At 37.1% G+C, this 27,364-nt stretch overlaps 1 protein-coding gene across 1 annotated transcript in view; it reads left to right on the top strand.

Annotated features, from left to right (window-relative positions):
• CLSTN2 (calsyntenin 2) overlaps positions 1–27,364 on the top strand; it is a 198,090-nt gene that overhangs the window by 156,921 nt on the left and 13,805 nt on the right. The window contains exons 8-9 of the mRNA XM_082056323.1: positions 14,411–14,573; positions 24,207–24,373. Coding sequence (XP_081912449.1) covers positions 14,411–14,573; positions 24,207–24,373 — 330 coding nt within the window. The remainder of the gene's footprint in view (positions 1–14,410; positions 14,574–24,206; positions 24,374–27,364) is intronic.

Here is a 27,364-nt window from a genome sequence, read left to right as displayed (position 1 = left end):
TAAGTTAGTATCTGCCATTCCTTCTCTTAATTGTGAAGTTGCTATTGGTAGCATCACAGTAAAATGAGGAGCAGAACTGCAGATAAATAGGCCCTTAGTTCTTTTTTGGTATTGAAGCAATAAAAAAGAAGTGTCAGATGGGTAGTTTCGTTCTGAGGCACATTTTATTTTCAGAATTCTGCTGTGAGGGACAGAGTTTTCATCCCAAATTACCTTCTGACTCTGCCAAAGGTTCTAGGAATGTTAAGAGGAAATTTCAGCTTTTGTGAGCGTTCCATATGAATTGGTTTGGGTCTATTACAAAATACTTTAGGGGAGCATATTGGACTTCTGTCCTCAATATTAAGCTTTTGTTTTCCTCTTTTTTTCTTTTAAAAAAGTGATATACAATTTTGAAAACATCTGAACCATTTCTGCCACCCTTTGACAAATATAAAAATATTATTTTTTCGGTTCTGGGGGGTTTTTGCTTGTTTGTTTTCTGAAGAACCAATTGTCCCATTTCTAGCAATAGTAATTTAATTTTAGGAAGATGTCTGTAAGCCAGCAGCCATTTTCCAAGCAGTAAAACGGTGTTTCACAGGGAAAATTTCAGCCAGCTCAACTGTGAATAGATGTTTGAACTTTTAGATAATTAGTTTAATGATATCCATCAAAATTTTAGGGTTTGTGTAACACTGATATTGAAATTTTCTTCCCACAGTCTATTTATTTCATGTCTCTAACATCCACCCGGAACTATTCTGGGATGCAGGCCCTCAATCCTGACTTGTTTCCTCCCATAAAAGCACCAAGAACATGACTGTGATTAGTACTGAAGAAAGCTACATGCTGACTAAATAACATTCTCTGGCAGTGTCACAAATATAGCTGATACCTAATTACCTCTGTATGGTATATAACATATAATCAGGCCATCTGCAAAGTGCCAGCTATGTAATTAAAGGCCCAGCAGTTACCATTTCAATAAAGAGACTGTGCATAATATTTGGGCTGTATAATTTCCTGACTTATCTGTGAATATAAATACAGAAGCATGGATATACAACCATTCTTCACTTTACAGAAATTGAGGTAGCCAAATATGATTCATTGCCACCTTTTATCTGCAATAAAGACAAAATAGCATTTGTGTTTCTCTGCATTATGTGCTAATTACCTGCTGGAAGTGAAGTAAATACAACATTAATGTGTATGGGGAAGAAGCATCTATTTCTTGTGTGCCTTTCTGCAGTTATAGCTACCTCCATCTCAGACCACAGTGATATTCAAAATTACTATAGTAGTGGGCTCCCATCTGAATAACACTAAGTGATTCTCTGGAGATATGTGAGAGTTGTGTAAGAGCAGGAATTCTTTTATCTCTGATTTGCACTGTGCACCTTCAACACGGCAAATATCTTTCAAGTAAATCACCTTCCCAAAATGTGGAAATTGTCAAAGGGTGTTTAATGCTTGTGTCAGCTCTCTCTTCCTTTGCTGAGTAAGTTTAAAGCAACCCTTGCAAGCAGTGTCAACACTTCCTTCAGAGATAGCAAGCCTTTGAAGAGGGATTTGCTTCAAAGAGCCAGCGGTACCATTTTCAGCAGCAGAGAGGTCATTAGCCTGGGGGGTACTCTGGTGGGCTTCCTTCTGTGTGCAGAATGCCCAGGAATTGTATTATTTTCCTGGTGGTAGGCAAGAACTGAGGTATCAAGACTGGATATTTATTTCATGAATGAGAAAGAGCGCATAGCACTTCCTGGGGGATTTGAATAGATAAAGGGGACTTGAGTGCTTTGGTTTAACAAAGTGAGCGATGCATGTAGGTGGGAATGTGTGAGAGGGAGAAGAGGGGAGATGTCTTCAGAATCTGGTTTTCAGAGCTGAGCCCAAGTGCTTCCTGTCAAAATCAAACACACCATATCTAGCCCGTTTGCTTTGTCTCTGGAGTCTAGTTTGCATTAATCACACTCTCTGCACCTTCATAACATGTCTAAATAACTGACTGAAACAAGCATTATATTTGTTCAGACAGCAACAGCAAGGGAAGGATATATCATCCTATTTTGAACAGTGACAACCTCCTTTTTCTTAGTGCAACCTCCTTATGCTCAGAGAGGAAAAAAAATACTCAGATATTGAATACCTTTCAGGAGTATGGCCAGAAATCTCAGTCTGGGGAACAGCAGGCAGTCAAGATGCCTGACTTAAATGTGACCTTTAACATTTGAGTATTAGTGTTTCAGCCAGTTTTTTAGAAAGCAAAGTTAATAAAACCCAGTAGATTAATATTTGAAAAGTAATTGCGAAGGTAGGAGGGCTTGTTATGTATTAACACTCAATCTTTTTTTTTCTTAATTGAGTATTATTAGCATACTGAAAAGTATTTTTTGGTCTTTTAGCAAATAATACATGTTTCAGGAGGCTCATTAAATGTGTTTTTCATTCAGTTTATGACCAGAACTCCATTTGCAGACTATACACATTACTGAACCCTCTGAAGAGTTGAAAAAAACAAGTTCATTGCAAATCTCTTAATAGAAATATCTAACAGGCAGAATCCCTGCACGTATCATCTGAGCAGAAGCCAGATCCCAGAGATCAGAGGAAGTGGTATAAATTCCACATAAGGTCCAAAAATGAATGATGAGGCCTCGTAAGTGAAATAAAGTGGGAGTTCTGCGTAAGCTGTGTTGAGGTGGGAATAAACTCACAGACCGAAAGCTCATTTTTACTGTCTTCAAAGATAGTGTGCTCAAAAGCACACACTTCTTTTCAATTTTGATTTCATGTCAATTTTAGAAAGGATATTAATAATGCAAGAATGTAAGACTAACACAATGTGGGCCTCAAGGTACATGAAAACATTATTCCTAATCTACTTAGTCTCTTCTCATTGATGTATTCATGATCATAATCTGTACCTTTTGGAAATAACAGGTTTGTGTTTTGTAAAAGCATCAATAGTCAAAATTCAAAAATTTTATTGAAAATTTCAATAAAATAGTGTCAAACAGATTTCATGTCTCAAACTATGAAACAAATGAGGTATTTGGGCTGTTTCAGTTAGGCAAGGGTGTTATTCTTATGTGTTAAGTGATAATAATGTGTTTGGTTTGTGAATAATTCTCAAAGACATTATCTCCCTAAGTCTTTGCATTTTTAATATCTTATCATATATATAGATATTTGCATATGTAACATTTATAGAAGTTTCTGGAATTTAAAGAGGTGTTTAACAGAAGATTTATACTGACAAATCAGAGAGTAGATCAATATCTGGCATGTAAATAAACAAACAAATCATATAAGCTTTAAAGTTGGAGGCAGAAAATTAAGCTTGTAATGTTTATTCTGGGTAAGATTTTGGTTGTTTCTTTTATTCCTCAGTTTCAGTTAGGTAAAAGGGTTGATTCAACTTGATTTAAAAAAATGTTACCATGTTTCATCATTAGGTAGAAAGTGCATTCATCTCAGAATATTGATCATTCTTTCAATTTAGAAAGAAACAGTTTCCCACCCTGATAGGACTAAGGAAATATTATATTGAGCCTGACAAGCTGCAGCATTTCATGGTGGGAGGTATAATGCCTCTTTCTTCCCTTTCTTTCCCTGCTTTGCACAGCAGTAGATTTCAAATGGCAAATCTGTGCTGACATTGGCCGTGATGCATTTCCAAAGTAAAGTTATTTGTATTATCCTTAATAGTTTTACTTTTTCTTGTATATGTGCAGGTGACTCATTTGTGGAATGTTTGTATGGTCTGCAGATAAATAGCAGTAACCACCATATTATCTGATAGATCTCAGAGCACCTTACAAATATCATCAGCATAACTGTCCTCTTTAAAATGGGAAGCATTTGGGAAGCAGTGAGTGTGTCCAATGCTACTTTTAGTTCATCTGCTAAAAAGGTATGAATGGGTCAGATGATCTTTTGCATAAAATTGTTAAAGAGCATAATTTAAGTTCCCAAGTTAATAGAACTGGGATATTATAATTATTTTCATCCATAAATATTACATGTGCAGGAACTGATCAAATGTTAATCTTTGTTAAAAAAAAAAAAAAAAAAAAAAAAAAAAAAAAAAAAAGGAAAAGCCAGCATGCATCATTATCCCACAAAACTGACTTTGCACTCAAGCTGCTTGTGCTACTGATGTGCAGAGCTAATCCTGAGTACTTACTGTGGATTCTTTTGTTTTAATTTTCTGCCATGTTGTGTTTCATTTTGTTTTGGAAACAACTTCTGTATAAAATGCACATGGAAAATACTGAATTTATGAAAGAACTGCATTTCTCCTAATGAAGATTTTTAAGATTTTAGCCATTGCTAAAGGAATATTTTATAAAATAGTAAGAAGAAATCCTGAAGACTGTGGTCTTTTTTTTGTACAATGAACTTTTTCTGATATCTAGTAGACTCTTCTTCCTTAAGAGGGCTGAAAACAAAACAGTTATCTAATACTCCTTTTATATCAGTAATTTCTGGCAAACATTTGGACTACTAAGTGCTGTTTGACTGTACATCAGAGTATGTTTCTGCCTTTTGTTAGCTCATGATCAAGTTATGCTAATTAATAGGGGGAAAAAAGTAAATTAACACTTAGCAGTATGACTTAGTGCTCAGTAAAGTTTTCTCTTAAAGGCAATGAGTATTGTAAGAACAAAGACCAGCCAAAATGGAGACCTTTTAAAATTATTTTTAAATTATTATTAAAACAACAGTGGAGGAAGTTGCTAAATGCTTCTTTAACTGGTCTACTCACCTCCTGGCTTTCTAACTTCTGCTGAAATCGGTGCTGCCTCCTTCATTGGGCATCAGTTTCTGACAACCTATTTAGAAGGGAATATTGCTCTCAATCCTACAGTAATGTAAAAGTCTTTATATACAGTACAGAGTAGCCTAGTCTCTTCTAAGAGTAAGGCAGACGAATGATGAATAGCCAGATATATTTCAGAGTAGCCTGGTTTCTGATGGAAATGGGCCAGCAGTAATATCATGCAAGATCTTATCAGAGGACTGCGAAATGAGAAGCTAAGAGAAGTCTTTGATTATTTTTTCCCCTCTCCCTTCTTCTCCTACAGTTAATGAATAGAGATTTACCATTAGATTTTTTTAATTCCTTTCAGTTTTTATGCTCTGAAGGCTGATTTGCAGATGACTCATACGTCATATGTGGCTGGAATAAAGTTGACTTCATTAAATGATGGAGTAATAGATTAGATGTTGTGATTACAAAAGAGGGCACAGAATATTGCGATGGAAGTCAGTGATCTACTCTGCCTGGCAGAATGCCAACAGCACAAGGGAGACGAAGAGAATCTATCTAGCAAAGAGGTCAATGCTACAATTAACATTCTCTCTCTAGCATATGGGGCAGGTAGTTTAGACAAAAACATAATAAACCCTGGAAAACTCAGAGTCATCTATATATTTAGCTCTTTTAAGCTGAGGATGATACAGAAATCAGATTAAAACTAAATTACAGTAATAAAACATTTGCCCCAGTTGCCACAGGGTGACTGCAGTGCCTTTGTTCACCACCTTCTTTGAGATGAAAGACATTTGCTGTGTCAGTCAGCCCCAAAATAAAATACACTACAGAGCTCTGCAAGATTCAGGGTTTTTTTTATCTCAGGAAAATCAAAGATCAAAACATGTCTTACATCTGTAAGTCTGGTACTAAATACAGACTCAGCTCCTTTAGGAGCTTGCTCTTCCTTCTGCATTGACTCGAATGTACATGGAGGGGAAAGGGCTGAGGAGAGAGAGAAAGGATTGCTTTTATTTGTCACTACACCATAAATAGGCATTTCTGATAACATGCAACAAGGCGTTTCTTATGGGAACATAAGTAGCTATAAAGTATACTTGGCAAGCATGCTATATACATGTATTTCCAGGAATTCTTTTTGGACCAATTAATATTATTGGGGTATTTCTCAAGAGAAAAAAATTATTAAAAGGTGGTACTCCCCTCATCAAATTTTCTGAATTATTTAATGGCCATCCACACTTTACTGTTTGACATGTTAAATAAACCACAGTGCATCATAAATAACAGAACTCAAAGTGTTCTAATAACATATTCTGTTTATATTTTCTTAAGAATACCAAACAAATCTTACTGTTGTTTCCTAAACAGTCTGTGATTTGTTTTTTTAAGTGAAAGTAAATATCTAAATTGTATAAACATGAAGCAGAAGAAAAAACATGGGCTAGACAGTGAGTAAACAGTTGAAAATATCAGTTTGGAAGGACTGTGATTAGATATGTACTTATTTGCCTACAGCATTTACTTGAGCAAGGTACATGAGAAAATCTGTTAGTTTTATACTCAATACATTGTGTTGAGTCATTTATATTGAGATACTATTTTTGTGACCTATACGAAATGTGATATTAAAACAATCAGCAATAAATTACATTATCTTTTCTTTAGTGACATTATAAGGGCAAAGAAGTGCCTCCAAGTCCTTCACCTCCAGTTCCTCTGTTTCAAAATATGCTGTCATGAAAAATGTCTTCTGCTTTGCTTTGCTTCCTAAATAAGGTGTCAATATATTGATATCTGAAGAGAACTGTAGGGCCGTTGTTGTCAGGGTTTCACAGTCTGTCTGTGGGCATGTAACTAGTACCTCATTTAGGAGCTTGGACTTGCTCCCCTGTCAGTAGAGCCTTCAGAATGAGATTCCTGTGGCTCTCAACCACCTTAATAGAATCCCAAAAGGTTTCTCTTCCTTTTGTGCACGCAACCAGAGGCAGGGAATACAAGCTGTGTTTCTAGTTTCCTCGCTGAAAGTCCTGTGAGGAAGCTTAGGAGTTGCATAAGGAGCAGGGAACAACTTCCTTCTCTGGTTAATGTTCTTCTGATACTTAGTTGAGGTGCCAGAAAGAAGGAGTAAATTTAACACAGAGATATAGAAGAGTGTTTATTTAATATTCCAAATTATTTTCCCCTATATGACGCTGAAGTAACATCAACATATTTACTAGAGACATCAAAGTTCTGATACAGATAGAAGCTATGGAAAAGCTTTCTCACAAAGGAGTACAAACTACTCCATGTAACAACCACTACTGCTAACAAATGGAAAAGCGGCAATGCTCTAGTCTCACAAGTGTAAAAGTGCTGGTCCAGAGCAAAGCAATCTGGGAGGTGTTAGTATTTGGTTGGGTTGGGTTTTTTTGTTTGTTTGGGATTTTGGTTTGGCTTGGTTTTGATTTTCCTTCATTGCCTGCTATCAGCTGTCAGGATTCAGCAACTTGTTCAGAGAGACTTTGTGATCAAATTCGAGCAGGGCTATGCAGGCTAAGGTTCAGGCTCTGGAAGTGTGCAACAGTATTTTTCTGTAAAAAACACTGAACTTGTAGATTGTGATGACACTTTTCAATGTATCACCTGTTAATTTAACTGGTGGGAGTATATTGAGCCCTTATTTTCCCATACACAGTATATTTTTCTTCCAGCCTGCCTCAATTACTACATACGTACTGCATTTATTGCCACTTCAGTGGCAGGGCATATTGATTTTACAAACAGGGAAAAAAAAATTGTCCTGTGAGGGAACTGCTAAAAGATGAATGTAGAAAGAGAAACTCAAAAATATTTTTTAAATATACAGTACATAATATTAATATTTTAGAGCTTAAATATTTGAAGTTTTCTGAAGAGGTTGTGGTATTTGGGACATATTCGCACAGCTCCACTTAGTGGCCAAGAATATACTGGCCCTTTGTCATAAATGTTTTAATCCTTTTCTGTTTCAGCAGTGCTTCAACTAAGTAAAGCCAACAACGTTGCAAATATCTGTCCTAATGCACAGAGCCTATTATTGAGGTAGAATAAATACTGCTACAAGGCATAATAATTTATATTACTGGATTAATTTGATTAGTCTGTGTTAGCAGTTTGCTTTTGTTTATTTTCAATAGCTCTTTCCCAAAATGAATATGTTGGCAGATTATACTGTAGCACAAAGCCAGCTTGAAGTGCGTATCTGTTGATTCACACAAAAAGCAAATTTTTACTATAAAGCCTGCATATTTACAGCAGAAATATATTTTTGTTCATTATATTAGAAAACAAAAATGCACTAGCTAACCCAACTATCTAATGAAGCAGGAGCATTCTGAATACTGAATTACATACTCTAGGACATTTTTAGCAGTATATCCTTTGTTCTTGGTGGTGATGAGATAATTAAAAACAAACAAACAAAACAAACACGAAATCATAAGGTGCTTCTAGACAATGAGAAAAAGAGAAAAAGTTAACTGTGTAACTTATTTCCCTATATCACTTAATCAGCTTTTGCAGGTAGCTCAGCTACTGAAATTTAATGCAATGATTTATTGGAAAAAAATCAAAAGAGAGCATTAGACTTATAGCAAAAGGAATTACCTAAGGTATATTCTTTTATTTTTTTAAACTAACATGCTTAATTGTTGAAGTCTGTGGATGAGAACTGACAATAGGAAAACAATTCAAATACTAAATGAGTTTCTAAAGTAACAGATAAAAGCTCATTCAACAATGTCTTTAAAGTTCTCATTCCTCAGAACAGCATTTCACAAACCCCAGAGTAGGACAGGAGAAGCCTTTTCTGTGCTCACCTTTGGATTACCTTCCTGCAGAATTTATTGACCTTGTGCCTAATGACTACGCTGCCTGAAACTCTTAAGAAATATTTTTATTTTTGCATATGTAAATGTATCTTTTTCTTGTTAAAATTGCAAATACCTGTAACTTTTTCATTTTTACCTGAAATCCACTGCCAAATCTTTCCAAATAATTACCTTTTCAGACTTGCTTTCTTACAGAGGCAGAATTCCTTGGGTCCCTATCAAAGGTGTAGTGAAACCATTTTTGAGAACCTGTAAGTCTGTTGCCTTTGAGCTCCCTGTTTGTATGCATTATAGTGCTTTCTCTTAGTGCTATAAAAACATGTCAAAAATATGTAACAAAATATTTTGATAGTCCAAATATATAAAAAATCAAAAATCAAAATATATTGGAACCATTTAATGATTTAGTATCACCAACAGAAAAGAACAATGCCAAAATTTGTGTATTTTTACAAAGCTCTTTGAAAAAGGATTATTTTGGAGATGGAAACAAAAGTATTTTTTAAAACCAAAAATAATATCCGTGTCCCCCTCCAAATATCATCAGTGTTCTGTACTCTGAACAAGGGTAAAGGGAGCTCCCACACTTTGAGGCAGATTTGCAAAGCATGTGGCTGCTTTTGGAAGGTGCAGAGGTTGGATGTGGGTGCTGTGACTGAGTACATAATGCCAATGCCTTTGAGCATAAGATCAAAGGAAGATTCCCTGCATTTGTTGTCTTCTTTGGTGAAGTGAGATAAAAATGCAGAGCCTGAATTGCCTCTGCTTGTTTACAAAGCTTTCACAATGATGACCTCCCTCAGCTCTATGGAGACATGCTTGTAAATAAGGAAACTATTCCATTGTTAGGGTTTTTGTATGAGCACTGTACAGGAGCATACAAGGGATTTGAGGTAAATATTTTGTTTGCCTGGAGGCTTGCAGACTTATAAATATAACAAATGTACATCCACAGAGAAAGAGTTGCTGTTAATATAATAATTATTACTATTAACTATTAATTAATAAGTGTGGTAATAATTCAGCCTCTTAATGAAGGTGCACTGCAACTCTTTATTAATGGAAACAGTGCCTTCATCTTCTTTAGACTTTGCATTTTTCTAGACATGTACAACCATTGGAGAGGACATTTTTGTACAGAAACATATTAAGCATGACTAATTTTCTATTATGCTACTTTATGAAAATATGCAATTTATAATCCCAAGTGTGTTCCTGACTTCCTTGCAAGCAGAGGTAAGCATTAGTATTCTAGCTGCTTGGGTATTCCTGATGTGAATGTGGTTCTTCCTTCATTAATGGTCCCATTTTGCTATAAATGAATGTAATAGCCTTCTCCACTATAGTCTTGATTACAGAGCGGCCTAATGTTTTACTTATTGAAATACTGCCAAACAACAGCAAGTAGATTTATTGAGATGACACAGAATTAAACTGCGATGAATAATAGACTGCTACTGAAGTGTTCCATGGTCTGAGAAAGTTCCAGTTGTGTAAAGGCCAGTACCTCTTGGAGTGACATTTCAGCAGATGCGCATCAGTTCAGGCAGGATGATTTATATTCTGTAAGGTTAGGTTGAACAAACAGCAGTGCACATTCTTTTTCAATTTGAGTCACCTCTGTTGATAAGAATTCAATTGTAGAAGTGATTTAATTCATTTAACGTTAATGTTTAATGGAAATCATACTTAGATTCTTTTCCATAAAAAGCAAAAGAGAGGAAGTGTTTTGAACACCTTTGTGATTTCTGTGTTTATCTTTATTCACTTTCCAAAAGTCAGGTTCTGTGTTTGCAGATTTTAAACTCCTCTAGTCTGTGACAGAAAGTATTGGTCAGCTTGGCCTCACCAGCCCAGCTATTTGCAATGACTACTACAGTCTTCTTAGCTAACCATCATATTTTCAAGTTTTTAGCACATAACTCACTGTCAGTAGTCAGTCCCTTCCTCAGCCCAAATACACAGAGTGTCCCTCTGAGGAGAGCTATGGACCCATTAGCGTTCTTTTGCCATTTGACCTTTGGCCGTGAGCACCAAAACACCACCTCCAACATTCCAAGCTATTTTAGGATATTTTTTTTTGCAGATGATAGTATGTAATTTTTCTCATGTGCAACTATTTAAATTTGTATCAGTTAATAAGACTGGAATTATGCTTAATTTATGTAAGAGTAAGAGAGGTACTGGAAAAACAGTATCTGAAACACAGATGAGAGGGCTATGTATCAGAGGGATATAAGAATGAGGGGGTTACCTAGAGGATAAATTCCTTTGGTGCTGCTTGCAAGTACTTGGAAAATTCTTTCAGAAAATAAAATGTAGCTTAACTTGAAGTGTTGACCACTTGCTGATACTAGCCAAATCACAAGAAAAGATGAAAAAGAGCACTCTAGTTAGGTTGAAAGCATTTTTGCATTTTCAGATGAAATCGTTAAAGTTTGTACCATCACCTTTTTTTTTATTTATTATTTTCTCTTTTATGTCTGAAGTATGTTTACAATGAAATATTGTGACTGCTGAAAATCAGTTTGGTTTGGTTTGGTTTGGTTTGGTTTGGTTTTTCCACTGAGAATTTAGGATTTTGAGTGGTTTATTTCTAAAAGGGAATTTAAAAAATCTATTTTGCAAAGCAGTTCTGTTCTTGCGAGCCTCCCAGCTCACATTAGTAGTCAGCAATTAACAGGAGAATCGTGAAGCTGGCACTAGGTAAGCAGAGTGGAACAAAGGAAGCACCAATGTCTGTGCAGTAGGGGAGAGCAAGTTTCCAAAGAGGCCTTGCTTAGCCAGGGTGTTCTGCCTCCGCCTGGGTGTAGCTTTTCCAAAAGTGTGAAGCTGGTTTGGAAGAGCACTTAAGGAGCTTTCAGGAAACTAGTCAGAGGGCTGCAAATACACATGGCTTTTCAGTGTTGAGCTGAGCCACTGGGACACTTCTCCAAGTACAAGTTCTTTTTGTATAGCTGGCCAAAGAGGTGAATGATCAATTTTGCATGAATATGCCTCAACTGACCTAAACAAGGCCAAAAGAAAGCTGTAAGCTGTAAAATGCGTTTTCTCATGTGTGCATGCCTAGTCCTTATGTACAAAGCTGTAAAAAGAAATATTTTGCAGACCAATAATGTCTGTTTCTAAGCACCATGTGCTTCTCAGACCAAAATACTTTGGTTTCAATCCATTCCTAAGCATTCCAATATAAACCAGAAAAATGTCTGACATTCTTCATCAGAAGATGCTTAGAGCTTGGGAAGATGACTTGGGAAACTTACTTCATAGTATTTATATTGAGTCTGTTTTCATCTGTTTCATAAAAGCATATTCCAATGAAATGGCTTGTAATCATCACTAAGACTTCAAGTTGGTGAATTCACTGTGATTTGATTAATACATTTTAGAGGCAGACTGAAATGATAGAGTGATTAGACGAACTTAGCCATCCAGGATTCTTTGAAAGCTAAGCTTATTCATCTGTAATTTTATGTCATTAGGATAGTTTTATAAATTAGGTGTTTTTAAATAAAGTTCCTATTTGAGATGATTAATATTCCTTTATTTGCCAAACTAGTATATTTTATAATTTTATTTTCATGGCTTCATTTCAACCGTATGACATTCTGTTGCCACTGTGGAATGCACGCAGGGAAGAAATTGGCTTCCTCTTTAAGGAGGTAAAGAAGGTGTCTGAAATGACGGCATAGCAAACTACAATCCACAATTCTTTGATTCATTATCTTGTTACCTGTGAAATGGCAAGGCATGAAATAGTATCTGCTGCTGAATGACTGGGATATATTCCAAAGTTTTAAAATAATTTTATTGCTTCCTTGTAGAATATTTTTTTATACACTGGAACCCAGTACAGATACTTAAAGATCTTTTGCTGGAATATGCATGTGTCTGTGTACCTAAGCTGTATTTGAAATCATATGACAATTAAGCACTTGACTTACTTGGGTGCTTTTGAAATCTAAGGAAGCACCAAGCTGAGATTTTAAGTGCCTAAATTTCCTTTAAAATAAAACTTGATGTCTTTATGTATCAGAAAAAATAGAGGTTCATAAGTACTTTGTCTGGTGTGGATATCTGCAATTGGACATCTGCATTTTTTGGAAGCACTGGAGCCCAGTTGCTGGAGTCTTGAATTGTGGAATTTATGTAATCTCAGGTTTCCAGAAAGCATTTTCTTTGAAAAATATAACTTCACTATTGGTCAGTCAACAGAGAAGTCATGGTCCTTGTGTGTATGACATCCCAAAATGTTTGGGTTTGCTATATTTAAGTGCTCCTGCTTTGGTTAAATAATAGCACTTGGGGCATCCCAAGTGATGCAGGTTAGGGTTGTAAAACACAAACACACTGGGATAGTTCTCTGAAAAGTGTCAGGTACTAAGGCCTGTAGCTTTTGTCATACAAGGTCTTCCAAATGTGGACACATCATTCATTTTGTTTTATATAAAATGTCTGACACATGCAGCTGTGATGCATCAAATTCTAATGACCAGGTCAGGAAACTTGGCAAGCTGTTTTTCCTTGAAAGGGAGGACTGCAAAATACTGTTCGTGATGGCTGTTTGTTCAATGAAGTTTTCAGTCTTCCAATTTATTTACTTTCCATTTTGGTTTCACTTCATTTAACCTTCAGAAAACATTTGTGCTGTCTACTGCTTACAAAAGGAAAGCTCTAGCAGCCCCTTGCTGCATTTATCTCTTGCTGTGGAGCTATGATGTCTGCAGTAATAAATGTATCCGTTTGAAATAGAAGTGATTAAGTCCTTGTTGAAATGTCTTCTGGAACAAAACATTAGCTTTTGTTTTCAAAGGGCAGATATTGCAGCAGATAGCACTTAACCTGGCCAAGGACAAAGTGTTACGTTTGAACATCACTTTTCTGCTTGCCTCTACGAAAACAGCAAGGATATCTGCATTCAAGCACTTCTGTTTCTTAATACATCAAAACAAGTATCTCTGCAGAATTGAAAGTAGCATGATTGTAACAATTGCCTTATTTTTAAAAGCAGCCTACCCATCCACCAATTTGCTGTGATTTATTCTTTTGAACTTTTCAATGAGAAAGATACAATGAAAGAAAAAAGAGTGGGGCAGGCATTGGTATTTACACACTGGGCTTCCGTCCTCAGAGGCGCTGATTCAGCTGGCTGTGCCCTTCTGAACTAAAGCTGAATTTGTCCATCTTGCAGTAATCCCTGCTTGTCCAGCTCAGAAATTCATGAGATTTGACACTCATATTGTCATCCTGAAAGGAGAATGTAACTGTGGCTGCTGCTTTTCAAAGTTTATGTATATGTAATAAGTTAATAATGACAATTGAATCAACTCATCAATAATAACTCATCAATCTAGTGACTAAGTGCTATGTATTTTCTTAATTTGGAACTAACAGGGATCCCCAGTAACTATGCTTATACGTCTCAAGTATGCAACAATTTTGCATTCTCAAAAGTTTAGTATAGGCATTAAGGAACTAATACTATATATTAACAATGGTGAAAATGTAGACCAGATACCAAATTGTATGATTTTTCTATTTTATCCATGTCTTGTTTTCAAAGAGTGTGTTTTAAGATGGCTCTATTTATCAAATATATTCTGCATGTGTACCATTAATATTTATCAACATTGTTTTACACTTTAATCAATTTTAGAGATGTATGCATTGCAATAACATTATTTTCTTCTATGACTGGAATTTGGAAACAATACCATTTAAAAATATATGGCATATAAAAGTAGACACCTTCCAATAAGTGCTAATTAATATTTTTCTCTTGCATTCTGCCTTTCAGATTTGTGATAAAGAATGGCATTACTACGTTGTCAATGTTGAATTTCCTGTTGTTACTCTATACATGGATGGAACAACATATGAACCTTACCTTGTGACCAATGACTGGCCTATCCACCCGTCCCACATAGCCATGCAGCTGACAGTTGGGGCTTGTTGGCAAGGTAATATGACAGCTAATAGTAGAAAGTAGAAGTATCAATTCAGACCAAGAATAATCTTATTTGTGTCATTGATTGTATAGTAAATAAATTACATAAAGTTTGATGATATAATATCCAAAGTAAATCCAGAGTTAACAATTAATCAAGTCCAAGGATAAAATGGATGGGACATTAACAGGCTTTGCATTTCCATCATCTAAAGAAGTATGGAATACAGTTTGTGTATTCAATGTGAATGAATGTCTTCTTTATTTTTCTTCTTCACTTCTTTCAATTGTTTCCGTTGTTCTACAACGCAAACTATCTAAATATTACTCTGAAGAGCTCCAGCTATCATCTTTCAGTCTCTGCCTCAAATTTCTTCCACAACTCATGGCCTGATCCTGCACTCCTCAAATTGGATGTATATCACCAGTAATTCCACTAATTCAATCAGTTCACCCTGTTATAGACCACATGTGAGAGTAAGATAAAAACAAGAGTTACAACCCCTGAGCCATACTTGTATGGGTCTTTCCTTAAATATTAGGGTTTGTTCCATTTTGTACCTTTTATAATCCTGCTCTTCTCATTCATTTGTCTGGTACTTATGCCACTGTTTCTTTTTCTGGTTCCTGCCTTACAACTGAAGCAGTCCTCTTTTTTAGCTCATCTGCTCCCGCAAAGTTGTCTACAGTAACCTTCCATGTTGATTTTCTATTTATTATGTCTTGTTTTCACTTAAGACAGAATATGAAGTGAAGCAAACTGTATAATTAAGAAAAAATGCTTTCACACAGATTGTGTTTCTTCCCCGCTCTTTGATGTTGGCTTACTTTTTCTGTTATTACTTTGTTTGCCAGTTTGATCTCTGCTCATTTACAATGTGTTATCTGCAAAATTTGGACATCTTATGCATGGCAGAGCTGCTCAGTGTAAATAATATTTGAAGCAAATCCAGCTGTTGGATTGTGAACACAAAAGATCCAATCTTTACTTTGATGATAACATGCAGAATAATGCCATACTAATCCTAAAAACAAGATTTGATAAATTTTGAATATTGATCACCAAGATAAGAACGATAGCTAATGAGCATGACACTAATCCCGTGTATTCGTACAAGTATACACGGATTCTCGTCTGACTGGTATTTGCATGTGTGGGCTTCCATCTCTGTAGGATGAACTTTAGGTGTATTGGAATTTCTCATTGATGTTAAATACATAACAGAATACATTTCATTTTATTCTAAGGTGTTGGTGCTCTAAGGGCAAGTTGTTCCTTATTTAGCTAAAAACACATGGTGAAATACCTATCAGACTCTTCAGAAACCAGAACTGTGGTTTAGCCAGTAGCTTCCTGGGACAAATAGTTGTCAGATACCAACTTGATTTACATGAATTTTCTTTTAATTTTATTTTTGTTTGTTTGTTTTCTTGTGTAGTTCTGGCGCAGTATTTTTAAATCAAAGTTCCAGAGCTAAAAAATGCAGATGTAATTCCTGAATGGAATAAATTCAGTTATTTTCAGACATGAGCAAATGACACCGGGACTGTGAATAATCATGGAGTATAGCCTTCTGAAAAATCAGCATTTCTCAGTAGCTGTGCTAGAGAAATTTTATTTTAATCCCTTACTTCATGTTCTTCTGCATAGGTCTATATAAATATTTTTGTGCATTATTTGTAGTGCTTCTGCCCCATAACTTCTTTCATTCATGCCTGGTGGTTTATCACTCTCTTTTTTCCTAAAACTTTCAGTATTGGTGGGAATCCACTCCCTTCAGCCCCTTCCTGAGTCTCGGGTTAATCATCATGCAGGTGCAAAGTTTTGAGAACTGTGCAGCAGTTCCATGGAACATGCACCATGTGAGCAAAAGCTTTGCCAGTTTTGCCACACTGCTGCATCTGTGGGTTTCATCTACCTCCAAGGCAGCCAAATACAATAAGAATTATCTCATTTCCTTTCCATTTTTCTCTCTTCATCTCAAATTGTTAAGAGAAAGAATTATGGTAAAAAATGTTATATAGGCTCATAATAAATTTAGGCCACAAACTATATTTAGTATTGAAGCTGTTAAACAAATATAAAGTTGCAATTGTTTTCAGACATTTTTAGCTTTTCTTGAATAATTTGATGGCTTAATGAATAACCATTCAGGATAAGATGCTTCTTCCTTTTTGATTAAACAACTGATTTAAAGTACTGAAATTTTACCTATTGCTTTTGTCAATATTTACCGCAAGATTTTGTTGTTGCTGTTTTGTGTGAAACTTAGAGCTCATCAAAAGCAGAAATAAATTTTCCATCTCATTAAAATGTTCAGATTTAGCTAAAATAGTGTGCTAAAGATTCTGCTAAACTGTCACGTGTCAGGCAAAAAGAAGAATTTTCAATGCTATATGAAACAAAATTTCAAGATATCACTTTTGGCAAAGTGTATCTTTTTATAAGATTGTTTTGATCACCTCAAACTATTTTAAATTAATCGCATGGAAGGTCATTTTGTTAATAGGATTCGGGACTCTATTTCAGTCTGTCTTTGGGTTGCTCAGCCTATTTCCTCCCATTTTCATCAAAGCACTGGCAGAATGGGAACACAAGCTCTAACCCCTTCCTTCAGAAAGGACAAGATTTTTTTTCTGTCTTTACTAAACCATTTTGTAGTTCTGAGTACACAGTATCCATGTATCAAAGTCGAATTATTTGAAAAACAATCTCAACTCAGACAACTAAATGAACCAGGAGAAATAACTTTCCTTTTTCTTACCGTACCAATTCTGATTTGCTCACAGCAAAAAGTAAGTCATCATGACTGCAGGGCAGCTGAAGAACTGCTGGGGAGCAGGAAGATTGTATTTAGAGGGCAAAGCAAAAAATCAAAACCAAAAGTAATTGTGATTTACTCTGTTAGCACTGATAGGAAAATCTGCTACTCCAGACAATTTTCATTTCTGAGCTGAAAACTGGGAATTTTTCTGCTATTTCTCTAGGAATCCAAGTATCCTCCAGGTTATGAGAAAAGTGACTCTTTCAGCCCTGGTCTTGTCATCACTTACACTGGTACTCATCCGGAGGTTACACAGCAAGTACCATGCTTGCACCTCCTTCCTGTCTTTCTCAGAGCTATGTCATGCAGGAGTCTTGAGCACAGCAAAATAATTATTTGCTTTAAGATCAAGATTTCCTATTAATATTTCAATTCCAGAGTAACTATTTTATGATTTTTATAGCCCTGTTTATAGCATCTATTATGAAAAGTTAGGTTAGTTTTTATTTCTACCTTCCCCTGTTCAAGTGAAATATAAGAGCAGTTGAAGTTTGGTGCTGTTCTCGTGAATCTAACATGAAAACAAAACAAATGTGCAGTTTCTCAGGCTTACATGATAAATGTAAACTTTACCTTATGGTGTGCTCTCTATCCCATGTGCATCAAACCATTTGCCTTTATTTTTTCACTTTGTTGCTGTTGTTGTGTTTTGACATGAGCATTCCAGTTGTAATGGGCAAGTCTCTCTTCCATTCTTATCCTTGGCTTGGCAGTGTAAAAAGCATGCCCGATTTTGTTCCTGATTTTATGCAATATTTATTCAAATAATGTGAGTTGAATGCTAGGACTCTCCTAAAGGGAGGAAATTTAGCCTTTTCCTGAAGAGCAGAGTCTTTTCTAGGGGGCAAGAAGGTATTGGAGGCAGACATTAAGGTCCCAGGATGTGCATGGCAGCCTGGAGACAAGTGGAGGGTGAAGATGGCTGAAAGAGCAGAGAGCCAGGCTTTAGAGTTAAGAGGAGAGGAGAGGAGAGGAGAGGAGAGGAGAGGAGAGGAGAGGAGAGGAGAGGAGAGGAGAGGAGAGGAGAGGAGAGGAGAGGAGAGGAGAGGAGAGGAGAGGAGAGGAGAGGAGAGGAGAGAAGAGAAGAGAAGAGAAGAGAAGAGAAGAGAAGAGAAGAGAAGAGAAGAGAAGAGAAGAGAAGAGAAGAGAAGAGAAGAGAAGAGAAGAGAAGAGAAGAGAAGAGAAGAGAAGAGAAGAGAAGAGAAGAGAAGAGAAAGAACAGAACTTCCCTGGGGCCTGTCAGGCACTGGGTAAAGTTTACTGAACCCAGGAAACTTCTCAGTTACCTAAAACCAAGCCTAGAGGATAGTTTTCAGCTTTAATGACACATTGGGCATGAGGAAAGTTGTATAAAAATATATTTTTTGCATTTGTCCTGCCATAATCAATATGAATTTTTCTCTACTTAATATTAGGAATTCTGGATTTCGCTCTAGTATAGTTTTCCTTTTTTTACTTTAAAAACCTTTGTTCTTTCTTCAGAGAGCTCACTGAACAGAAAATCTAGGCAGAGCTACCTCACTGATTTAGGGCCCTACCGCAATGGTTAGCATAGAGTTGTTTTTGTCTTTTGTGTTGTTTATGTTTAATACTGCTGTACTTTAGAGAGGGGTAGTTTATTTGGGGGTGGGAATTAAAGCATTATCTTTAGCCTAAACTGTTTGTGTTTATTCAGTTACATGCGACCCAAGAGCAATAGCAGCTGGAGACATAAAGTTCTTAACCTGTTGCAGCCTATCTCTAGCAGAGTGCCAGTCTTCATGATGGCAAATCCTAACTGACTTCTTAGCTGTGATTTCAGTGGCACTAGACCTGGAAAAAGGTAGTAATGCTGCCTACAGAGCTAAGCAAACTGGTCTCTTAATGAAGTAACTGAGGGCAAAAATGAACAGTTTGGAGTCCTAGTACAGATATTCTTGAAATTAGACCTTTATGTACCCTCGTAAAGTTTGACAGCTTTCTCTGCACATACTTAGAATTAAGGATATAACTTAATTTTAATTTCTTTAAAGGGCCTTTTTTGTTCACACCAGTGGTCTCGCAGGTGATTGTGGAGGGTGTGATTTTGATGTAGGTGGTGTTATTTAGGTCCAAAGTGCTGTTCTGTCTCTTAACAGTAAAAGAGATTTTGAGGCAAAATTACTCTTTCTCAAGGACAAAATTGACATCCTTGTACGTGTGCTTCCGAGAACAAAAGAGACACCAACGAGTGGGAAGTGTGACCCTGGCACTGTCTCTGAACCCCTGCCTCCCTGAATGGATGTTAGAAGTAGACATGGTCCATCGGGATGGTAGTGACCTCCCCAAGGCTCAACTTCAGCTCTCAATTCTTCTGTCTTCTCTAGCAAGAAAAACACTTCAGCTTTGCCCTTCCGGATAAAGATCCTTGAGAGCTTTCCAAACAATAAAGAGGTAACAAGGTAGTAAAGAGGTAGCAAGGAAGTAGAATTACTCTTATTCTGTGAGGATAAAGTGCAGCATCAAGAGGGCAGGTGATTTTTCCTCAGGTCACTTAAAAAAATCTGCATCAGAGCAAGAATAGAATCAGACTTCCTGATCAACCACAAAATTGTTCTTATTCTCCCTTCTAGCTTTTGCAATCCTGTTTCATTCTCCTAAGCAGTACAAACAAATTAAGGTTGGCTCATCCTAGAGCTGCACTTTCTGGGAGTTTACCCTAGTAAGGTCTCCTCTGAGTTCATGATTTTTGATTCAGTTTATCTGGGGACATAGCAAATGAACCCTTCCACAGAGTGAGAAATTTCTTCCCTTAAACTAAGGTTTATAGGTTCCTACTGTGATCCCTTTATGCGATATATTCTGTAGCAAAGGCACCCGGAAGAAGGGAGTAAATTACATGATTTGGTAGTCTAATCATCTGTTGTACCACAGCCTGCAAACAGACTTCCTCCAGGTTTCTGTGAAAATACAAGGTCTTGAGTTCATACTCTTCCCCTCCTAAAATGGCTTGTTACTCTATGTATTATTCCCAAAGTCCTGGCAGGAAAGTAGTGACACAAGTTAATGACTTGTCACAAGGTTATGTTGTAGGTTACCATGACTGTAAGTTGATATTTCTAATAACACCACCCACTCTAGAGTGCTGGAGCTTCACAGCGTAATTAAGCTGAGCACATTGCACAGGGGAAAGTCTTTAGGAGAAGCCTGTCAACAGGGAAGCTTTGGTATCATGAGGATAGCAGAAGGCTACTCTAATTCCTGTTTTCTAAGTTATTTATGTTTTCAGTTCTGTCTTTCTTTATATTCTCCTGTCATTGTCCTCTTCGCTTAGCCTAGGCTGGAGATCACTTTTTTAATGGAGTCCTTCTGTGGAGTAACCTTATTAACCTTATATGTAAATATTCTGCTGACATATCAGTTGCAGGCAGAGAACTGACTTACTATTCAAGGCAAGAAAAGTGCTAAGAGTTAAAAGCTGGAGAGGGGTCAGATCCCTGAGAGCCAAATACACTGTGGACAATGTAGCAGCAGCCAGTATCACTCAACAGAATCACAGAATGGCTGAGGTTGGAAGGGACCTCTGGAGATCATCTAGTCCAACCCACCTGCTAAAGCAGGTTCACTCAGAGCACATCGCACAGGAATGAGCCCAGGTGGGTCTTGAATGTCTCCAGAGGAGACTCCACAACCTCTCTGAGCAGTGCGGCTGCTTCTGTCAGTACAGCAGTGTTTTCTGAATATTGCCCTTCTCATCAAAAACAAGATGGAGCAGATTTCAATGCACTTCACAGATCTTTGCTGGAGTTTAGCTGTAGCAGAAATACAGGCATATGTGGAAGGTTAGTTTAGGAAGACGTTTTCTTGAGAGCTGAATTTGCATTCCTATCTGTCACTAATGCAGCATAGATAATGTCCCTTATTTAATTGAATTTCTGCACTGGGAACTATGCACCAGCATAGGAATGTTATTTGGAGAATAGGAGTATAGTTATTTGGGCAGCATTAACATCACTTAGACTGTGATCTCCTCTAACATATATAAGATTGCAATATTTTATTGTGATTGTCATCATTTCCCACAGTTCCCCTGGGAATAGCAAAAATTGATTGACTTAATTGGGAGAGAGTATAGAGAGTTTTTCTTGAGAAAAAATATCCTAAACAGTGCAAGTTATACCATACTTTTGATCCATGGATCAATGAGATAGATTACCAGAGATAGATTACCATATGCATACTTAAGACCAGGTAGCCCTTAGTGTTCTCTGCACTTGTTTTATTCCAGATAATACTTTAAAGCCTAAAGCTGTCTGTCTGAGGTCCTCAGGGTATGATATCTACCAACAGCAGGGACAAACTTAAATAGTGCCATGTTTGATGAGTAATTTTCTGAGTAATTTTTGTCTGAATGATATAAAAAAACCCACTAAAACTTTTTTATGCTGAGAAGCTCTGGGAGTATAAAAACTCGAGTCTCTAATTGGGACTACTCCTGCAATCTGTGTTAGGTTTCATCCTGTTTAACAGCCCGTGTGCTTGTCAGGAAGTTAAACACAGCTCCCTAAACTGCCCTAATAAAGAGATGGGATAAATTTGGGGACTTGGATCTGAGGACTTCAGAGCCAGAATGTCTTGCAGCTGCCTCCAGATTCACTTTAATCTTTATGTTGGGACCCTGAATAATCAATCATTCCTTAATTATCTGGGTCAGTATAAGCAGAGTCTATAATCTCTTAAAAGAATTGCATCTCAGTTGGAAATCCTCTTGATTCATCATTTCCACTGAAAACTTCATTGTGCTTAGACTGACCTGATAATTACTTGCTCATTATTAGCATAGGGCAAAAGGCCTAAGGGAAGATCTGTGAGGCCAATAAAGTCACTTCTTTTGACAAAAAGGCATGATTTTTCTTTGGAGATTGGTAAGTGAATGCAAACAGCACTTTATTTCTCTGAAGTGAAAACAATACAAATGTAAAATTCAATAGTAATCAAATTCTGCCACTCTATATCAACCCAATGAGAAATTAAAAAAAGAAACAACAACAACAACAACAACAAAAAAACAAGTTCCAGGAAGAAGAGATCAGAACCAGCATAGAAGAAGAAGAAGAATCTCAGTCCAGAAAATAGTTATTATCTCAGCAAGTGAAAAAAAGTGATGCATACTCCTTTGACAATGACTGCGGTGAACAGCATTACAGTGAATAATTACGAAAGTCAACAGTTCCTGTGGATGCCTCCCACAGTCTGTTGACACCATCTTCCCATTATGAGGATTGAATTAATGCCAAAAAGGCCAACATCCATCCTCCTGTATCTGCCAGGCTTTGGGAGGGGATGTGTGTGCTGGGTCAGATGGAAAAAGCAATACACAATTTTATCATCAAGCTCTGAATAACACTGTGGCCTCTGTCACCTCACAATTGTAATTGTGACTGCAACATTTACATTAAAGGAAGGAAAAAAAAAAAAACCGTAGCTCTTAAAATTTGTCATGCAAGGGTCTGTAATAAGAATAAGTGATGCTGTTTCAGTCTTTTTTGTGTTGCAGCCATCAACCTAACTCCCTGACTGACAGCAGGGAAGGTTCTGTTCTCCTTTGTTGATTGCATCATTCAGCTAAGTCTGACCTACTTAACTATTCCCCAAGAATTAGCATCCACAACATATTAATCTGTTGTAATCAATAGAGCTGAGCAAAACAGAGTGTGTAACACAGTTGAGGAGTACTTTTTCCTGTTCTCTGAGGTCTTGATGTTGTAATGCCATTGTGGAGGTGAGCTGTATCTCAGCTGTATCTCACTTGTAGGAAAGAGCAAAAAGACCCTGACAGCAAAAAAATCCTATGAAAGTTGCTGACGCAATCTAGGTTCACTGGATGGCCTGACCTCTGGGTAGAAACTGGCAGGTGCTGTGCTACAGAACACTTTTGTTTTCACTGCACCATGAGATTTAGAAGTAGAAAAAATTTTAGGACACTTGGATTACCTGAAGATCAGTATCACTGGAGCTCCACTTCATTCTCTGCACTGCTGCTCCAAAGGTTTGTGTAATCTATTTAGACCTTCTTCATTATCTCAAAAATACTGTTGCTTAGGCTCGGTTTGGTATTAGAACTCAAAGTGTCTTAAAGCAGTAAGAGCGGTTGGGTGTAGCTTATGCCTTTCCCTCAGTTGTTTCTTAGCATGTGGCAGTTCTAGTGCTGAGTCAAGTTTGGACATGGGAACTGCACATTCCTCCTTCCCAGTGAGGTCTGAGGCTCTGAGCTGCCTGTCAGCTGCGTGTGGAGCTGCACAGGCATGAAATGTGTGTTACTCAGGGTCAGAGGGTCTCTATTTGGAAAGGTCAGTAATTAGAAGAATTTGGATAACATTCTGTAAAAGTGTTACTATCAACATTAGCTACAATTATGCACTGTGCTTTAACATATACAGAATAACCATTTTCATGTTGGGTTAAATGTATTTATACTCAGCTAATATTGGGAGCTAAGAATTTTAGAGTGACTAGGACTTGGAGATTGGGTATCCTGGGCTGAATTGTCACACACTGAGAATTGTGTGCTTCCTTGGACACAGATTTGGGAAGCTATGTTTCATCTCAGAGTATGTTATCACAGCTTTATAAACACCTGAATACAATGCTGGAGAAACACTGACAATCATACAGACAGGGTGCTACTAGGTACCACCCAACAACCCACAAAGCAATTCCACTTATCACAATCAATGTGATCTCAAAAATACTTTGCTAAAACAGATATCAATTCTTTAAATGTGTTACAAAATAATATGAATTATTAGATTTGGGATTTGTGTATTGGTATCAATAATCATATTGTATGCTCTTTCTTGCAGGAGGCGAAGTCACCAAGCCCAGATTTGCTCAGTATTTCCATGGCAGCCTGGCCAGTCTTACTATCCGACCCGGCAAAATTGAGAGTCAGAAAGTGATTTCCTGTTTGCAGGCCTGCAAGGAAGGTCTGGATATTAATTCTCTTGAGAGTCTTGGCCAAGGAATAAAGGTGAGGAATGAACTGACATCATCTTTGATAAAAATTTAGAGCTGATTTATGAAGTGGAGAGCCCAAGGTAGAGTACACACAGTACAAATGTACTCCCAGAAGCAATGTAATTTCCCATAAAGTCATGCAAAGAAAAAGCAGAACAGTAGAAGAGCTGTGACACTGCAAAGAAAAATGTTTCCATTACTGCAAAGCTAGATGCTCAGAAAGTAAGGCGCTGCTGATATTTCAGAGTCCATAAGAATTGCCAGGTCATGTTCTCGTGCTTATTTTGGTAATTTTACAGAAATAGACATGATTCCAAAGAATAATTGAATTTTGATCTCAAGTAGCTTTAAAGCAATGGAAAACATAAGTGGAATATCTTTCATCTAGAGACAACTCTGAGAGTCTCAATGTAATAGTATTGAAACATTCAAAGTGTGTTCCAAGAGGAAAATGTTATGGGACATGAAAAGAGGACCAAAAAAAAAAACCTTAAAGTAGAGAAATTATAATTTGACATTTGCATATAAATCATTATCCATCTTCATTATGCATATGACTATCTTTAGTGATATTGTAGCACTTTTTTGAAGATTGGACAATAACAGAGGGAAATCCTGTTTCAGCTGACATAGTGGCCAGATTGCTTTGCATTCATTAAGACAAATTCCATTGTTTTGGATACATAGGTAGGATCTTGACCATAAATCCTATAATGCGTATATGAGGTGCATTGTCAGTTTACCTTTACTGATACCGTTATTGGGTGACAGGTGTTCTCCTGCATGGTGTGTTAACACACTGTTAAGCTATTTCCGGGAACACAAATCACAATACCATCTTCCAAAGGAGTTGGCTTCAAAATCAAACTAGGAAGGTACTTTGGCTGCAGACTGTGCATCCTGCGAAACTGCACAGGTGTGTTTTCAGTGGGGAAGAGGTTGGTGTTGTAACACAGGATCTAGAGCAGGAGTGTCAAGCTCATTTTCACCAGGAGCCACATCAGCCTCATGGTTGCCTTCAAAGGGCCAACTGTAATCTTAGGACTGTATAAATGTAAGACTAGTTACATTTATGAGGTTAAAAATGAATTTGGCACTCCTCATCTCTAGAGCATGCACTCAAAAGCCATGTACTACATTTTATTAGCTAAATATTTTCATTGTACAAGATAGGAGACTGACCTGAAATACACTCTAATGTCTGCCTAGGTAATGTTACAGTGATGTAGTACAAACAATATGTTTGTGAAAACAAGGGTTAAAATGAAAATTGAAAGTGTAATGGTAAGGAAGGATTTTGGTAGCTCTAGCTTTTACATATGAGCAGAACACCTCAAAGAATTTTTTTTTCTTCATCCTACCAAGGACATAATTAAGAATTTCACATTGTTGTATCTCCCAGCATAGTTACACACCTAGGAGTAAAAACTATTTTTAAAAGACAGTGCTTCCAAAGAGCAATCAGAATTTTCTGGAATGCAAGTGTGTATGCCTACCAGTAAGTTCTTGGTTGGGATTTTACATGAATTAAAGCAGTTGGTCCATGGTGCTTAAAAGCATACTGATTTCTCCTATATTGTAACTTTCTGAAACTTGGCAACATTTGAATAGTCATGTTTCATGGGCTTGGAAAAATCTCTGTTATAGCACCCACTGCTGCTCCAGCATGGGTGATTGGCTTCCTTACTGTATTAGCAGTGCAGTGGGGAAAAAGAAGATGAGGGATTGTTTTCTGCCTTTTCTTTCTTTCACCAAACTTTGAAACATTTTCATTTTCAGATGAGGCATAGTCTATTCTTATAGTGTTTTCTTAAAGTTACTGTTTTCATTTTCACCTCCTTAGCAAGCTCCACAGTCAGCGCAACAGCAGGAGGCAAAAATGAAAGGAGCAGTCGAGATAAATTGTGGTAGGTTTTCTTATTGGGGCTGACAACAAGAAACTCAGATGAAAGTGGAACAGTTGGCACCTGACCTTGAACAGCAGATTAATAAAGAGAAATGGTTTCTGGTGTCAAAAATAGACATACCTGACCTCAGACAAGCATATGTGACAGTTGCACAGATGATAGGTTCTGTGTGGCTATTTACCCGGCGCTTAGCAGATGCCATGTTGGCAAGCTGATGTTGGAAGGTGTTTCTGCTGGCCACTTTGGATTCAGGAAGCTTCACGCTTTAGCCACCTAAGAGCAAGCAATGCAGCTGTAATACAATTTCTGACACAGTGATGTTTGACTTTTTTTTTGTCTGCAACCTAATTTTCAGATACCTGTAACAGCCCTCAGAAACACTGTCTAAACTGTTGCTATTTTTAGCCTTTTTTAATGAGAAAGACAAAAATGGCTCAGACTGAGGTTTTCTCCAGTCCCTTTGGCAGCATTCCAGCTGTTTTGGCAGCTGAGCTATTAACTTAACTAGCTAGCTAGAGTCTCCTTTTGCTAATTTTATTCTCTTATTACTGCTAGCTTACAGAAAGGAAAAAGAAGCATATGCAGGCTGTGACTCATGTTAGTCCTCCTCCTCTTTGTTAAAAAAATACCCTGCCAGTGTGTTATGACCTTCCTGCACAAGCTTTAAAGACAGTCCTCTCTTTTCTGTTCAACAGAGAGAGCCCTGTGCTTCATTCTCTTCTTCACAGCCTATTTGCTCTTTTGCTTTTTAGCCTTTCTCATTGTAAGGAAGTGTAGACAACCATTGTCTCTAAATAATAGAACATGTTCTTCTAATCAATGTCCAGCTTTGGGAAGGGACTGTACATGAGCGAAGTGTGCTTTTCTTTGTGTTTTGTGCTGACAACAGTAGAGTACAAAATCAAGGGGGTTAATCTGGTTTTCTCTGCAATGCAGATGGTTTGCTGAACCAAATAAGAGACCCAAAAAAATGGAATAAGGATGAGTTATGATAAAGACAAAAATCAATCTTTTGCTATAGTAGCAACATGTGTTCATCAGCAAGACTGTTTTGTGTTCAATGCAATGGACTAGAGAAGGATCAGGGCTATAAGAAT

The sequence above is a fragment of the Streptopelia decaocto genome, assembly GCF_964273445.1.
Source record: "Streptopelia decaocto genome assembly, chromosome: 6".
Classification (NCBI taxonomy): Eukaryota; Metazoa; Chordata; class Aves; order Columbiformes; family Columbidae; genus Streptopelia; species Streptopelia decaocto.
The sequence above is the reverse complement of the archived record's forward strand: the minus strand, read 5'-3'. Positions and strand labels throughout refer to the sequence as shown.